General features: G+C 51.8%; 5 protein-coding genes across 5 annotated transcripts; 3 read left to right on the top strand and 2 right to left on the bottom strand.

The window, feature by feature from the left end:
* Window positions 1-2,086: 2,086 nt before the first annotated feature.
* B0T26DRAFT_680712 (heterokaryon incompatibility protein-domain-containing protein) lies at window positions 2,087-3,561 on the bottom strand (the record flags this gene model as incomplete). The annotated part of the gene is made up of 3 exons (XM_060440529.1): window positions 2,087-2,127; window positions 2,282-3,222; window positions 3,380-3,561. 3 exons carry the CDS (start codon window positions 3,559-3,561, stop codon window positions 2,087-2,089), a joined length of 1,164 nt encoding a protein of 387 aa, XP_060289796.1.
* Window positions 3,562-6,367: 2,806 nt separating this feature from the next.
* B0T26DRAFT_625038 (uncharacterized protein) lies at window positions 6,368-6,574 on the top strand (the record flags this gene model as incomplete). Its single annotated transcript, XM_060436155.1, has 1 exon — window positions 6,368-6,574. A coding segment is annotated over one exon (207 nt), but the record flags the coding sequence as incomplete, so codon positions are not given.
* A 203-nt stretch (window positions 6,575-6,777) lies between these two features.
* B0T26DRAFT_624952 (uncharacterized protein) lies at window positions 6,778-7,907 on the top strand (the record flags this gene model as incomplete). Its single annotated transcript, XM_060436151.1, has 2 exons — window positions 6,778-7,328; window positions 7,481-7,907. Coding segments are annotated over 2 exons (978 nt in total), but the record flags the coding sequence as incomplete, so codon positions are not given.
* A 2,719-nt stretch (window positions 7,908-10,626) lies between these two features.
* B0T26DRAFT_629210 (uncharacterized protein) lies at window positions 10,627-10,926 on the bottom strand (the record flags this gene model as incomplete). The annotated part of the gene is made up of 1 exon (XM_060436247.1): window positions 10,627-10,926. A coding segment is annotated over one exon (300 nt), but the record flags the coding sequence as incomplete, so codon positions are not given.
* An 843-nt stretch (window positions 10,927-11,769) lies between these two features.
* Window positions 11,770-13,352, top strand: B0T26DRAFT_791290 (Clr5 domain-containing protein; the record flags this gene model as incomplete). The annotated part of the gene is made up of 2 exons (XM_060446856.1): window positions 11,770-11,930; window positions 12,009-13,352. The coding sequence occupies 2 exons, from the start codon at window positions 11,770-11,772 to the stop codon at window positions 13,255-13,257; spliced, it is 1,410 nt and encodes a 469-aa protein (XP_060289800.1). The 3' UTR covers window positions 13,258-13,352.
* Between the last annotated feature and the right edge of the window lie 1,960 nt (window positions 13,353-15,312).

Below are 15,312 nucleotides of genomic sequence, written 5' to 3' on the forward strand. Positions count from 1 at the left end.
TGCGAGCTGCTGGCCATCTGGTGAGAAGGCGACTGAATATACTAAGGATCTGTGGCCTTCTAGCGTTTGCAGGCATTGCCCTGAGGCGGGATCCCAGATCTTGATGGTATTGTCGCCTGAACCAGATGCGAGCTGCTGGCCATCTGGTGAGAAGGCAACTGACCGAACCCAGTCACTGTGGCCTTCTAGCGTTTGCAGGCATTGCCCTGAGGCGGGATCCCAGATCTTGATGGTTTTGTCGCCTGAACCCGATGCGAGCTGCTGGCCATCTGGTGAGAAGGCAACTGACTGAACCCAATTGCTGTGGCCTTCTAGCGTTTGCAGGCATTGCCCTAAGGCGGGATCCCAGATCTTGATGGTTTTGTCGCCTGAACCCGATGCGAGCTGCTGGCCATCTGGTGAGAAGGCAACTGACTGAACCCAATTGCTGTGGCCTTCTAGCGTTTGCAGGCATTGCCCTAAGGCGGGATCCCAGATCTTGATGGTTTTGTCGCCTGAACCCGATGCGAGCTGCTGGCCATCTGGTGAGAAGGCAACTGAATATACTAAGGTACTGTGGCCTTCTAGCGTTTGCAGGCATGCATTCCAGTCCGCTTCTACTATTGGCTTCGTACTGATCCAGCTAGGTTCTTCCGCCTTAAATTTCTTTTTCACTAGACTGGAAGCTGGTGCAAATATGAGGGCTGATATGTACGCTTGGAGAGGAGCTTGCTCGATTATCCATCTGTTGGAGAGAGCGAACCGATGTGCATCTCGAACAAAAGCCGTTAGCTGCCTCTGATCAGCATGTTCCTGCATCTCTATTAGTATAGTTCTCTGACGGTAGTAAGTTATACATACGAGTAGGAGCTTAAGCTGTCTTATGGCAATGACACCCTCCGACATAGCTTGGAGTAAGCTAAGAGCTTCGAGCCAGTAAAGGTACTTCTGCTCAAGGAAGGTCTGGATCGCATCCAGTATATCGTTTTGCGGCACGTCCTTATCGGAAATTGAGTTGTAGAAATGGTCAACCCAGAAAACGCAGGAGTACCGTACTGTGACTAGTGGGTCTGGAGATGGCGTTTGAACCTCGTCGATTGGGAATCCCGGTATACTTAAGCCGTATATGTCGCGTTGCAAGACCGTAGACATTGCAGTGAGCGACCTCGAGAAGATGATGTGGTTGATATCTTTTTCCCCAAGGGGGAAGACCCAGTTGAAAGCCTCTCGAGAAGCTTGGTGCGCGGCCTTTCCCTGTAGAAAGTCTTTAGCGGATTGGTGGATGAAATGAACAATTTGTCCCCGAAGGGTTAGGAATGAGCCGCAGATCCTGATAACTTCTTCTAGGGGCTTTAGATCATCTGAAATGTCGTCTGGTATCTTGATAAAAGTACACTCTAGATTATCCGAAATGTCGTCCGGCATGTCGATGAGAGTGGAATCCAGATCATCCGAAATGTCGTCCGGCATCTCGATAAGTATAGTTAGTTCCCTAAGGCTGATAGGTCGGCGAACAATCGTAATGATGGCGAGAATTTGCTTGCAGAGGTCTGCATCTTCGGAGCAACGAATCTGTTCCATCATTCGCTCATATAGGGAATTTAACCCCGGGGGAAATGAGTGTAATTTTGCCCGGGTATGCCGCTTCTGAACCTCGTTCGCAAGTGCTTGACAGACCAAGGCCACCCAGAGAAATGTGCCGTTCGCATGAGAAGAGAGATAGGCCTGCACAGCCTTCTTCATTGTACTATTGTACTGTTTCCGGCGAGATAAATCGAGAACTTTGTGGCGGATGTATGTGTTGACGGCAGTGGCGACGGATTCGGCATTAAGCTCGAGGCTTAGCTTGGCATTCTGCGCCGCCATCGCCAAATGTTCCTCAATCTGCGGCCAGTTGCGACTTGAGACTATCCACTTGACACGAGGAGATACACATGACATTTGGGCGACCAGGTCGAGAAGCCGCAGCAGGTCAGTGACGCACTCGTCAAGCGCGTCGATGATCAAATAAGTCGTCCTTAATCCCGGATCTTGCAGCATAGCGGTGAAGATCTCTCGCAAGACAACCCACGCGTTCGTGTCCTCAAATGCTCTTTTGCCAGCGACATTATACTGTCCCGTACATGTGAGATGAGGGCTGGTTGTTCGCTGACAAGGAGGTAGATTAAGCCGCGAAGGACGGAGGTGGCGTTGTTGATACGTAAGTCGGTAGCCTGGCAGAAGAAGAATGACAGAAGGCAGGATGGGGTAGACATCTTTAGTTCGTCTATAATGCCGCAGAGCAACATAGTCTTGCCCTTACCGGGGTCACCTTTTATCCAGAGGAGCCGGCTTTCTTCGCCGTCGCGCCATTGTTGGAATTCGACGTTGCTGAGAACCCAGCGGTACGCGTCTTTCAGGAGTCCACCCTTTGCGGTTTCGATACGCCCCTTGTCGTGGCGGGGGTCAGTGACACGTAAGTCGGCCAGACAGCGGGTGTCGGCCTCATCCAACGTTGGTTCACTCCTTGAAACTTTAATAATCTCCTCTCGCAGCCGTCGAAATGCTTTATCTTCTCCTTCGCCGTACAGAAGTGGCAGCTGGACGTCGAAGATGCCGAAAAGCGAGTATGCCCTATCTTCTTCGCGTGTTGTATTGCGTTTCTCAATCCATGCCATTCGGTTATGGACACTGAAATCAGACAGACGGCCGCATCGGAGGGCCTCGAAAGGAATCCCCGTCATGTTATGAATAACTCGCTCCAGAGACCTCTTGTCTCCAAGACGCAATTCCTCTTTGGAGAAGAATTCGACTGATCCCGGAGCAATGAGCTCTTGGAGAGTCCACCCGCGGGTGAACCACCTACTCGCTCGAAAAGTCGCTTCCCAGACGGAGTTATCGTCAATGCCAAGAACAGGGGTCGAGACGTCCACCAAATAGGCGTAGCATTTAGCCGCATTACGGTACCACCGAAACATAGAGTTGATCGCCTCCTGTAGCTCGGCACTGCTTGACTTGTCGATGCAGCATGTGTCGACCCAAAAGAACTTCAACCCATCTCGAGAAGCCTGATCTCCGCAAAACTGAATCTTAGCATAGCCAGCCTTGTTCTTCCCTGTACCGTTCATCAAGTCGCTGAAGAGGACCTCTTCGTTACCCCATGTGTGCGAAAGTATCGCGTACGGCGGAATTTTGTCGATAAGATCCTCTGTTAGGCGGATCACGCCTGTGTCGTCGCGTTCCAGCAGGCGCATCGCCCAAAGACTGCCGAGCTCTCAGTAGCTATTGATATGGATGTTCGTCGGCACAAAGGGGGAGCGGACGGACGGTAGGACGGCTCAAGGGTTCGCTGGATCTGTGGGTAGAACAATCAGTAGCTGAGGCTGAGAAAGCTGCCTAATGCTAGACAAGAACTACCTACCGTGGAAAACTGTCGTAGTACTTAGCACGAAATCTCGATTGGGGGGTTGAAGCTCGAAGATCGCTGCTGCTGTTGTCACTCAGGTCCAGGAGTTTCGATGCCCAAATCACAACCCCGCACGTCAGGCGTCTGATTGCGTGGCGCCTGAACGGCTGGCGCCGGCTGTGCACACTCGAAAGCATCGTGATTGGTACAGTGGGCGGCGAAAAGTTCTGATCTGCCAAGAAGTACCACGCTAACCTAACCAGGCAATCAAAGCCCCTCAGTACTTGGTATACCTGTCAGAAGCACTGCACACTGCACTGCACACTGGATTCGGTGGAAAAGATGGAGTTCAAAGTGATTTTCATTCAGATCTCTCCTCCTCCCGTGCTCTTTGGCTTAGTCAGAGAACCTCTATTATAGTTATGAATGGTGGCAAACAGTAGTCGTTGCTAGCTGAACTGACTACGTAAAGTTCAGTTTGCATGAGCTCTTTTTCAGCTCGCATAAGCACTTTTTCAGCTTGGTTGACGACACCACTTGGTGTTCTGGCACGCAGTGCCAGAACCCCCTTCTTTCTGACACACTTCCTCAGATTCAACAGTGCTTGGATCTGGCCTTATTAGTTTGTAGTTTCAGACCTTTCCTTCAGTGTTGGCTCTGTGACTCCTATTTGCTGGAGGAATCGTAGATGGAGTGGGAAGCTTAGGGCCTTAGTCAGGCCGTCAGCTACCATACTGCTTGAAGGAATGTGTAGACGACTTTGATTGCTCTGCGGCTAACTTCCTGACGAAGCCAATGGTTGTGAATGTCCACATGCCGGAGTTTTGTCTGCAAGGTTGCCACTTCTGCAGTGACTAACCGTATTGTTTGTTTGTTGTCACACTGGATAGTGATGTGGTGCTTGCCTAGTTGTATAGTTAATTCCGCGAGTAGTCGGCTTATAAAGAGGCCTTCTTTCGTGGCTTGTGCCAGAGCTAAGAGCTCCGCTTCCGCAGTAGAAGTGGTGACAGTGTTTTGCTTATTAGCCCTCCAGCCCACAAGCCCACCAAACAGCTTCATAGTATAAGCTTGTGAGCTTTTCCGATCAATGGAGTTGTCCGCAAAAGAGGCATCGCTAGCTATAACAAAGTCGTCTTCACCCCCTAACTATAAGGCCAGTTTTCGAGTGTTATGTAGGTAGTGGAGTACTTGTTCAGCTGCTTTGTGATGCTCTAGCCCAGGTTTAGTGTTGAATCTGACTAGCCGGGAAGCTGCAAAGCCAATGTCTGGCCTGGTGATCACTGCGGCGTATAGAATTGATCCAGTCTTCCGCTGGAAAGCCGTGATAGAATGAGGTTCGGCCTTGCCACCGTATGGCAGTAATTCTGTCGTAGCCATTGGTACCTTGGTCTTCGTAGTAGGTTGTGTAGTAGCCAGAGTGGCGATTTTGTCGAAGTAGGCTGTCTGGGAGAGCCAAATCAAGCGCTTGTCTCTATCCCTTTGGACTTCAATGCCCAAGAACCATTGTAGGTCATTTCCACCTGTCAATTGGTGTCGCTCCCTTAGTTATGATACTAGGAACTGAGATGTAGCCGTTGTCACGGCCGGCTTGAAATGAGGGCGGAACTCCTCTATTGGGCGCTATAGACGAAGATTCTAAACTAAAGGGAAAAGGGAAAAGAAGCTCAAAATCCTCCCCTTGCACGACAGGTGCAGACAGCTGACCAGATTTGGGTAGCGGTCCGTGCACACCATAACCACGTGACCCACATCACAACCCACTTCCCCTGCGCCCCGCCCAGGCCTTGGAAGCTTTCTTTCCTTTTTCCTTCTTTAGCTTTAGATTCTACGAATACAGCAACCACATTGCAGCCCTGCCTCTCTACAGTTGACCGTGCGGTGACAATCTAAAGCTCAATCTCGCTAATCGCCTGGGAAGGCAATTGAAAAGAATATCCCACCAGAAAAACCAGAACCGAATCGCGGGATCGCTACTCGAGGTGTGCGACCGCCCGACCGAAGAACGAATACAGCACTCCAAGCGGGGCACTGTAGGGCGAACGGCAGGCAAGATGCCCGCCAACGACGATTTGCAACTGCAGGCAGTCCTGCAGGATGCCGTGAATGAGACCAACTTCGACCGCGAAGCCTTTGCAAGAACTCACCAGCGTGAGAAGTCCGATACTGCGTTATCCGCATTGGCCAAGCAGATCGAGATGACAGCCATATCTACAAAAGTGCTTGGAAACACCACGACGCTTACTGCAGGCCGATCTCTCTCCCCTGTTGATGACCGAGTGGACATTCGCGACTTCACAACACGGATCACTGGCGAAGTTGACAGTGCCAAATTTACAATGACCAGCGAAGACATCGATAAAGATCTTCAGGAGAAGCTTTCCGACCTGGCTGTCCTCCATGTTCGCCGAAACAAAGAGGGTCCTGGCCTGCCCTTTGGTCCCTGGCTAGGCCCTGACCAGATCACCTTTGAAGGAACCATGGACGTCAAGGATTTCGAGAGCCAGTCCAACAACCACCCAGATGAGCATTTTCAGGAGTTCAAGCTCCGCACCTTGCTGGCACACTCTTGGTACGATCAGATGTCTCAGCTATACAGTATCGCTCGACACCAGTCAACCATTATCAGCAATATCAAGCAATGGGCCTTATTGGGACTGGCACAGGCCACTCGCTCTGCCACTGTAGCAGCAGAAGCCGCAGAGTTCTCCCCGGCACCCCGCCCTAGCATTGAAAACCCCGTCGACGATGCCAATAACGCGATTATCACGAGCCTGAATGATGTTATAGCCAACAAGGATGAGATCATACAGAAGATGCAAGATAAAATCGACCTCTTGAGTCGCACCATCGCCGACAACGCTGCTAGCAGATCACCACGTGGTGCAACCCCTTTCTCCACCACTGATAGCACTACTCGTCGTAGCGCCAAGATCTCCGACCCCCCCCCTGTTCTACAATGATAAGGACAAGGACACGATCACGTTCAACGCCTGGATCCGGCAGATTGAGAACAAGCTGGACGTCAACTCTGATTACTATGAGAGCGACCGCGCTCGACAGTCGTATATCGAGTTCAGATTAGCGGGCAAGGCCTCGTACCAGTTGGAACCGTACCTCGAGGACGCCCACCCAAACCAGATTAAGACCTCAGAAGCCCTCCTGACCTGGCTGAAGAATGAGTTCCGTAATGTGAACCGGGCCGAAGAAGCTACCGACGGAGGCTCGTCGGCTCCCTCGGTTGCGAACGAAGGATCGGAAAACTAAATACCCTGGGGCAATTGGACTCTCTCCCAGGGGAAGTGTCGACGTGTAACATTACGACTATAGGAGAAGAGAAGACTGGAGTGGGGTTACTAGCCAGATACCTGGGTGGCTCTGCATTCACTGTTAGCTGTGAGATAGCGAGCAATGGACTTTCTTTGACTACGGATGATGTTTTAGTCGATACGGGAGCAAACGAACATATCTTCGTGAGCCGTGACTTCGCAAGAAAGATACAACGGTTACTTCATATCAAATCCATTACGGATGCCGCCCCGAGACTGGTAGGCGGGTACGATAACAAGTCTCAACAGATCATCGAGGAGCTACTAGAAGTCAACCTGGTCGTCCAGCACAGGACGATTAGGGACGAACACTTGATTATCGTGGACTGCGTTCACGACCTGATGATTGGCCGGAAGTGGCTCGACTACCACGACGTACTAGCTGACGCACGACGCCGTCGTCTACTATTCCCCGAGGAATGGGAACTTGACCCAAGCTGGTGGACCACCGTTCCGTTAGACCAGTCGGAGCCTGGGCCCCTTAATCCAGATTATCAGGAAGATGCCCAGAGAAGAGAACTGGCCATAGAAAAGGAAGATAAACGCCGGCGTGACGGAAGACTTGTACGCGCACGGATCGATGAGTTGGAACGGCAGGAGTCCGCCGGATTCACGGTGGAGGACCCACGTACGCCGGAGTTATGGCGATGCCATTATTCCACCCAACACTACTACAACGGCCAGCTCGACGGCTGACTGGCGATCGTAGAGACCGGGAGCTGAACCTTATGGAACGACAGCTCCATGCCCCCGACCCTCTGAAGCAAGCACCACCACCTGCGAAGAAGAGGGACCCATTCCCAGAACATGATGCGCAGGGCTTGTACCGCATGCAACGTGACGGCATAGGCTGGTATAAGGAGAGGCCCATCGAGATGGCAGTACTAAACGAAGCTGCCTTCAAACTAGCCTCTAAGGGCGAGCAGGTCGACGTAATGACACTACACGAACTCGACAAGCGTATATCGGAATTGAAAGAACTAAGGAACGGCTCCGACGGACTGGATGAAGACGATGAGAAGCTACGGGAGCGAGTGTTGAGCGAGCTCCCTTCGCCATACCACGACTTCCTTGATGTATTCAGCAGAGTCCAATCTGATATCCTGGCGCCAAGACGAGGTCTGGTAGACCATAGGATCCGATTGTTACCAGAGAAAGAACCGGAAGACCTCGATTATAGTCCCCTCTACAAAATGTCACTGGAGGAGCTTGAGGCTTGTAAGGAGTATATCACAGGGGCTTTGAAGAAGGGCTTCATACAGACTAGCGGATCGCCCTGGGCGGCACCTATCTTATTCACCCGCAAGCAGAACGGCGGGTTGCGGTTTTGCGTTGACTACCGCAAGCTCAATGCAATGACCGTAAAGGACCGCATGCCGCTTCCACTAATTGATGAAACCTTCAGCCGCCTCGGAAAGGCGAGGATCTTCACGAAAATCGATATCCGACAGGCATTCCACTGCATACGGATACATCCAGACGACGAGCAACTGACGACTTTCCGGACCCGGTACGGCACATATAGCTATAAAGTTATGCCGTTCGGATTGAAAAACGGACCAGCTACCTTTCAACGGTTCATTAATGACTGCTTACTCGGCTACCTAGACGACTTTTGCAGCGCTTACTTGGACGATATCCTAATCTACTCTGCGACCGAGGAAGAACATACCAAGCACGTTCAACTGGTATTGCAACGGTTGAGGGAAGCTGGGCTCCAAGCAGATATCGAGAAGTGCGAATTCCACGTACGGGAAACCAAATATCTCGGGTTTATTATCGGAGTAGATGGGGTATCCGTAGACCCAGCAAAGACGGACATCGTCAGGGATTGGCTGGAACCAGACACATTGAAAGGAGTGCAATCATTCCTCGGGTCCTGCAACTTCTACCGGCGATTTGTGAAGGGGTATAGCAGCATAGCCAAGCCGCTAACAGCCTTAGCCAAAAAAGGCGAGGGATTTAGATGGACGGACGAATGCCAGATCGCATTCGACGAGCTTAAGGCACGACTGTTGTCAGCACCCGTGCTAAAATACTTCGAGTACGGAAGAGAAACCCGGGTGGAAACTGACGCATCGGGAGGGGTGGCGGCAGGCGTACTGAGCCAGAAGTACGAGGATGGATGGCACCCGGTAGCCTTCTTTTCTGAGATGATGAAGGGAGCAGAGCTCAACTACTTTATCCATCATAAGGAACTGCTAGCTATTATGAGGGCCTTACAGCACTAGCGTAGCGAACTAATCGGACTCCAAACCGAGCAGCCGTTTATCGTCTTTTCCGATAACGATGCGCTGAAATACTTTACTACGAAGAAGCTGCTTAATATTAGGCAGGCAGGATGGGCCGAGGAACTGGCCGACTTTCACTTCCGTATCGAATACCGGCCAGGCGTCCTCAACGCTGCGGCCGACGCGTTGACAAGACGTACGCATGAGCTCAAGACCCAGAAAGAGCGCCAAATGGCCCATCGAACCGTACAGATGTTCCAAGAACAAGCAGACGGCAGCTTAATCATGTCCCTAGACTGTGGGACCTTTTTGCAAGAAATTGCACAAGTCCTAGCCATGATTAAGGCAGTGGAGAGCGATGAGTCGAGAGAAAGCTGGAAGCAGGAAATTGAACTCTCAACTCTGAAGGGACCTCCGGAGATCTCCGGCCACGAGCTAGTCGACCAATTACTGGAAACCAACAAGATTAGCGAGTCCTTATTAATCTACCGGGAGAGAGCATTACTGGAAGAAGAGACCAAGCTCTCGATTACCCAGGGGGGGTTACTCCTGAGAGAAGGAAAGCTGGTGATCCCTGATGAGAAGAACCTACGGACTAGGGTTATAGACGATGTCCACTCTAGGCTCGCTACAGCCCACCCCGGCCGGAATAAAACCAGGAGGCTCGTGAGAGAGTACTATTGGTGGGCCGGAATGGGAGCAGATATCGACAGATTCGTGGCAAACTGTAAATGCAAAGCGGCGAAAACACCACACGATAAAACCCCCGGTCTATTACACCCAATACCGCCTCCCCTACGGGTATGGAAGTCTCTGGTTGTGGACTTTAAGGAGATGCCGAAGGACCGAGACGGGTTCGATAACCTATTTACGGTAATCGATCTTGGAGGATGTGGTGGGTGTGTTTTTCGCGAGTAGCGGAGTAGATGAGGATATCGTCGAGGTAGACGATACAGAAGACATCTACCAGGCCAGCCAAGGCCCGGTTAATGTAAGCCTGGAAGAACGGACAGGGAGAAAGTCCGCGAACTTATACGTATGAGCAATCGCTGGGCTGCCCTTCCTGGGAGGTACCCACTCTTGCTAACCACTTTCACAGATGTGGCTGAAAGAATAATGTACGTCTTATCTCTTCCAATCTGCTACCGCTCCATGACGCTTATTCCCTCGAAGTAACCAAAGACGTATTACAAACCATAACCTTAAAGCTCTCGCCGAAGAGATCTGTCGGGTCTGTCCAACTGCATTGATTGTAGCCTCGGATTATGTGGCGAAGGATGCGGAGTTAGCTGTCAGATCGGGCCCAGCATATGACCCAGGACGAGCACAAGAGGTGTTAGGGCAAGTGAAAAAGATGTTGACTTGACTAGAATGCGGAACAACATCTTGTGTAGCTGTAGAGATGGCAGACGTGACAATCACACTTAATTAATGGCCAGGGCTTGACGGTATGGGAGTAGTGACTTGCCCGCGATGTCATAGCAAGTGTAGCACTTAGGTACTGTGATGCAGTCCACAGACTTCCAAGTCTAGCTATTCGCAGTTACTTCTACCAACCAGGCAGGCGGCGCCTTGGTCTCTCTTCGAATTCCTGAGACGATTAGCCTTTTATCTTAAATTTTGATGATAGCCTTACCTTCACAGATGCGAAGAACTGCGTAACCGCAGCTTCACCACCGAGCTGCTCCACCTCGCCTTCCTCCACTCTAGCTTTGACGAGCTTCGCCACAGCGAGGACGTATTTCGGCGCGCTCCGCCTCATGTCTTCGTTGGTAATGGCCGAGTTCTTTATCTGAGCAAGCACGACTTGCATCCAGCGCCTGATGTCTGACCACTGAAGGACGTGGCCACCAAGCGCCAGCGTTTGATGCTGGCGCACCCGGAACACACAGTGAATCGTCCCCGGCATGAAGAAGACAGACTGGCCGGGCTTGAGGACAATATATCTCCAGCGGCCACCTGTAAAGTGGTGGGGGTCAGCCGTCCACGAATTTCGCTCCTCCTCCGTCGGACAAGACATCCAGCCGAACCCGATCGACCCTTCCTGGGCAGTGATCCACGTAGCAAAGCCGTGACTGTCCATGTGCGGCGCCGTGTTGTGGCCCCCTTCCGACAACAGGACTCAGTTCCCAGCCAAGTCTAACAGTCTCGTCCCAATCGAGGCGTTGCCTGTAAGCCATGTACCTGCTGACGAGTTCGGCGGCCAAGATAAAGCTGACAAAATTCACAGCGGTATTAACCCTCTTCAATAGTTTGTCAGCACCTATTACTCGCTAATGAGAACAAGAGTATGTGCTATTAGCATACACTTACGTTGTATAAGTTGTATAAACGATCCATGGCGAGGGGGAGACAAGGGAACGATATTGCGTAGGGTGCAAAGACGGTGACGGTTGACGGAGATATCTGGTTCTGTCCTTGATATGCCGCCTTATATGTTTTCAAAGTGCCAACTCATCACCTGCCTGACTCCAATCTACAAGTCATATTGACCAGCCAAGGCAACCCGAAGCTCGTTGTCGCAACTCGGAGTCTTTCCAAACTGCGAACTGGGCTGCCATTGGTGCACATGAGAAAGCACCCACATAACTATCTGCATAAAACTTTAGTCCAGCCAATGAGAGAGTAGACAACCCTATGATTCACTTGAGTCGCTAGGTAGTGTTACACAGCAGCAAATCAAGGCATGCACCAGCCCAAGGTGCCAAAGCCCCCCTTGTTAAGTACCTTTGAAGCCTGACGGGCTGCCGCAGGCTGAGTGTTCTCTTGACATAGACAATGGCATTCATCCTCATCAAAACGGCCCCTTTAGAACCAAAGTAGACAAATGGTACACACTGACCTGACAATGCCCGTCGACCTTGAACAGCACGGTTTCTTCAGTCAAGGGTCGCCCCACAAGTCATGGGAATCGAAGAAGGACACCATCCGAAGACTGTACATCGAAGAAGCCCGGCCATTATGGGAAGTACATGAGATAATGATGAAGGAACACGATTTCAAAGCCTCGTGAGTATTGGGGCTCTTGCGGGCTTTCCTTGTACCATTGCGTGTCATCCTCGCTCCGCGCTGACCCACATCCTTTAGTATTCAGCAGTACAAAACTCGATTCAAACAATGGGGTCCGCCTTTTCCCAAAAACAAGACACGAACAAGGGCCCACGAGCAAGTCCCCATTCCTTCAGGCTCCGCGAGAAGAACGAGACCCAGGAGAATTACTACCAGGCTGGAACATCAGCGCTCAGTAGCAACCTCCGGAGATGCCAGACTGGTCATACTCTTGCCCAAATCGCCTCGCACACCAGCAGTGGAGCTCGCCTTGCGCTCAGCGGGCAACTATACACAGGGGCTGCTCAACGACTTCACTTGGGATAACTTCACGATAACATCCCAGGCCGGAAGGTGTGATTTCGCAGCACAGTGGCAAGAGATTGTGGACCAGTGCTGGGGTGCCACAGAGCTGGTGCTGCGGAAGGAGTTGCCCGATGGCTTTAACGCATTGCAGCAGATGTGCGCGAAGCTGAGTGACGTGGTCCGATTTGTCAGCCCGGCGATGATGGTCAAGTTGTGGAGGCTGTGTTACCGACTCTACAAGACATGCTCCAAAATGGGCGACGGTGATTTTCGACTCCTCCGTGAGTTTCTCAGATACATCAGAGAACTCATGGGTCACCATCATGGGAACCACCCGCTTTGCCTGGCGCTGGACGCGATATCTACGGCTCCTGGAGGTGAGCTACGCGACACTCTGAGAGTGTTCTATCTCATCACAATCCGGGCCATGGAGTCCCGATTGGGACAGCATCACTCCGTCGTTCTAAATATGTGGTCCAACTACTTGAAATACTGGGAGGGAGATGGCTTGGACAGCGCGAGCTTCATCCAGGGGTACCAAGCGCTCCTCGGCACTTCCGAGTCCGAGTTTGGGGTGATAGTAGAAAGCACCGTCACGGTGCTCCACGGCTTCATGTACGCCGCATACTACAACCTGAAAGACAAAGCTCTCAACAAACACCTCGCTTTAGAGCTGCACAGCAGGGTACCGCAAATGCCTTGCCTTCAGGGAGTTCCTTGGTGGAGTGTGCCTACGCAAGGATTTGCCCTTGCAGCAAAACTGCTTGCCACACTGAGCCTTGAAGAAGGGCAAATCGAAGCCTCGTGGTCGTTCATAGAAAATGCTGTCAATCGGTTGAGCCAAGGGGATGGGGAATGTCAAACGAGATCACGTATGCTGAAAGGGATTCTGGATGGCTGGCAAAGAGAACAGCTGCGGCACACACAATTGCCACACAGACTTTCACAATCAGTGGCAGTGGCTTCGGAGGACGCTGTTTGATTCTGGTGGAGATGGTTCAGTTTGCATTTGGCAACCCTGACTTCCAGAGCGGGCTCATGTTGACCCCGGCTACCATTCACTGGCAATAAAGTACTGGGCAAAGCCCCTTGATGAAACATCCGCTCTTTATTTAGCTGTGCCAACTCCTCTGTATCAGGGTAATTCCAATATCTGGGCTCAGCGACAATCTTGCTCTCGCTTGGCCTGTTGAGGGCAAGTCTATCCTGAAAAACACCCAAAAGACTCGAGATCTTTGAGGCGGCCCTGTCCTCCAAGAGACACCGGCAAGGCTTCCTCCGGATATTTATCTCGGACCACAAGTGGAAAGATGGCCAGCCGACCGAAGAGGAGGCCTTGATGATGCTGAAAGGGGGACGACAGTGCCATCCCTGTGCCTGCCGTCTTCATGTTCGTCCCCGGGATGCCTGTCGTTGTGAACCAGAACACCCACCAGGGCCTGAAGCTAGTCAACGGTGCCAGCTACACTGCGCTCAACGTCATTCTCGACAAAGCACACCCGGGCCACCGCGTTAATGCCGACACCATTATCCACTTCAGCCCACCGGCAGGTATTTTGCTAACGTCTGACACAACTAAAGACCTCCACTTCGTTAATTAGGGGCCTTCTGGGAGATGCGCAGCTTTGCACTGCTGTTACTGAATTGTTCAGCTCTCTTCTAATAAGCGTGTTATCCCAGTTCAATGGTGTCGCTGGGCCCAAAGCCGGGCTAGTGGCCTCCAAATCACCCGTGGAAGGGATAGAAGCTGGCCGGCTCCGAGGAAACCTTACCCGTCTGCGTAGACCCCTAAACTCCCAGACTATCGTCCGACATCGGCATCTTACTCATAGCACCGGGCAGCTCGCCTGTTGTTGAGGGTGGTGACAAGGGAGAAACCCGTCTTGACTGGATCTGTACGACCTTGCCTGAAGTTAGTAAAAACCGCGGATGTGGGACGTAGCTACGAGCCGGCACTGGAGCACTCACCCTGGGCAGAAGACCGAGGAAGCCTTGATAAGCTACACGGTGCAGGCTTGAATTCTAGCTACTGGGACAGGACTCCATATATAGGATCCGCGTGCCTTCGTGGCGCGGAGCCCCAGTGAATACAGTTCGAAACAGAGTGAGGCGATGTGGACGTAGAGAAGTGACTGTAGGCTAAAATAATTGGACGATAGATATAAAGACAAGTGCTGTTTGGAAGGGAGGGGGGAGTGCGTCAGCAGATGAACAGGGTAATGCAACGACCAAGGTGAGTGTTTGTAGATGGTTAGCCCACGATGGAGGGCGCAAGGCGTACTGGACAAAATTGCGTGGAGGGAGTAGAAGCGGCGAAAGACAGGCAGACCACCAGGGTACCTTGTCGCACGTCGCTAGCATCACCGTTGCTCCGGCGCCAGGAAGGCATGGAATATGACGATGCTGGCCTGAACGACACAGCGGGCGCGAACCCCGAAAGTGGGCCAGGCGACGGTTGGAAGAGGGAAGCCGTACAAGAAAAACCGAATCACGAAAGAGAGGGGAAGCAGGAGGCAAGAAACCCACGGAAGGGCAGCACAATACGAGACGGAGTTAGCTTACCAGGTCGCGCGTCGTCGCCAGTCGTACGCGCCTAACAAGGTAGAAAGCTACGGAAAGTGAGGCTGCTGTCCAGAAGAGAGGTAGAGAGATTGAAGTAAGGTGGGTAGGCTGGTCCAAGGTAGAGGCGCAGTTGGAAGAGGAAGGCCGTATACAAAAGAGAGGAAGACGTAGCCACGAAAGCGACAAACGGCGAAGCAAAATACAAGACGCCGTAGGCTTACACATTCACTGCACTCATACACTTTGAGTGGCATTCCGATTTGACTGTATTACCCGTGCGATAGGAGCTTGCCCTTTGTTCTATCTTCATAATTACCAACCCCAGCATCCTGTGGAGCCCGTGCTCCCTTACAGACAGACGACCCTGACAGTCGAGTGGTTTGTAATACATTGGGCTAAAGTTAGGAAGGTGGAATACCGGGTACATTTCATAAGTCGCCTTAAGGGCGAGGATAAATAGGTATTAGAGAAACAC

This window comes from Lasiosphaeria miniovina, assembly GCF_030549165.1.
Source record: "Lasiosphaeria miniovina strain SMH2392-1A chromosome Unknown B0T26scaffold_8, whole genome shotgun sequence".
In the NCBI taxonomy this organism is placed as follows: Eukaryota; Fungi; Ascomycota; class Sordariomycetes; order Sordariales; family Lasiosphaeriaceae; genus Lasiosphaeria; species Lasiosphaeria miniovina.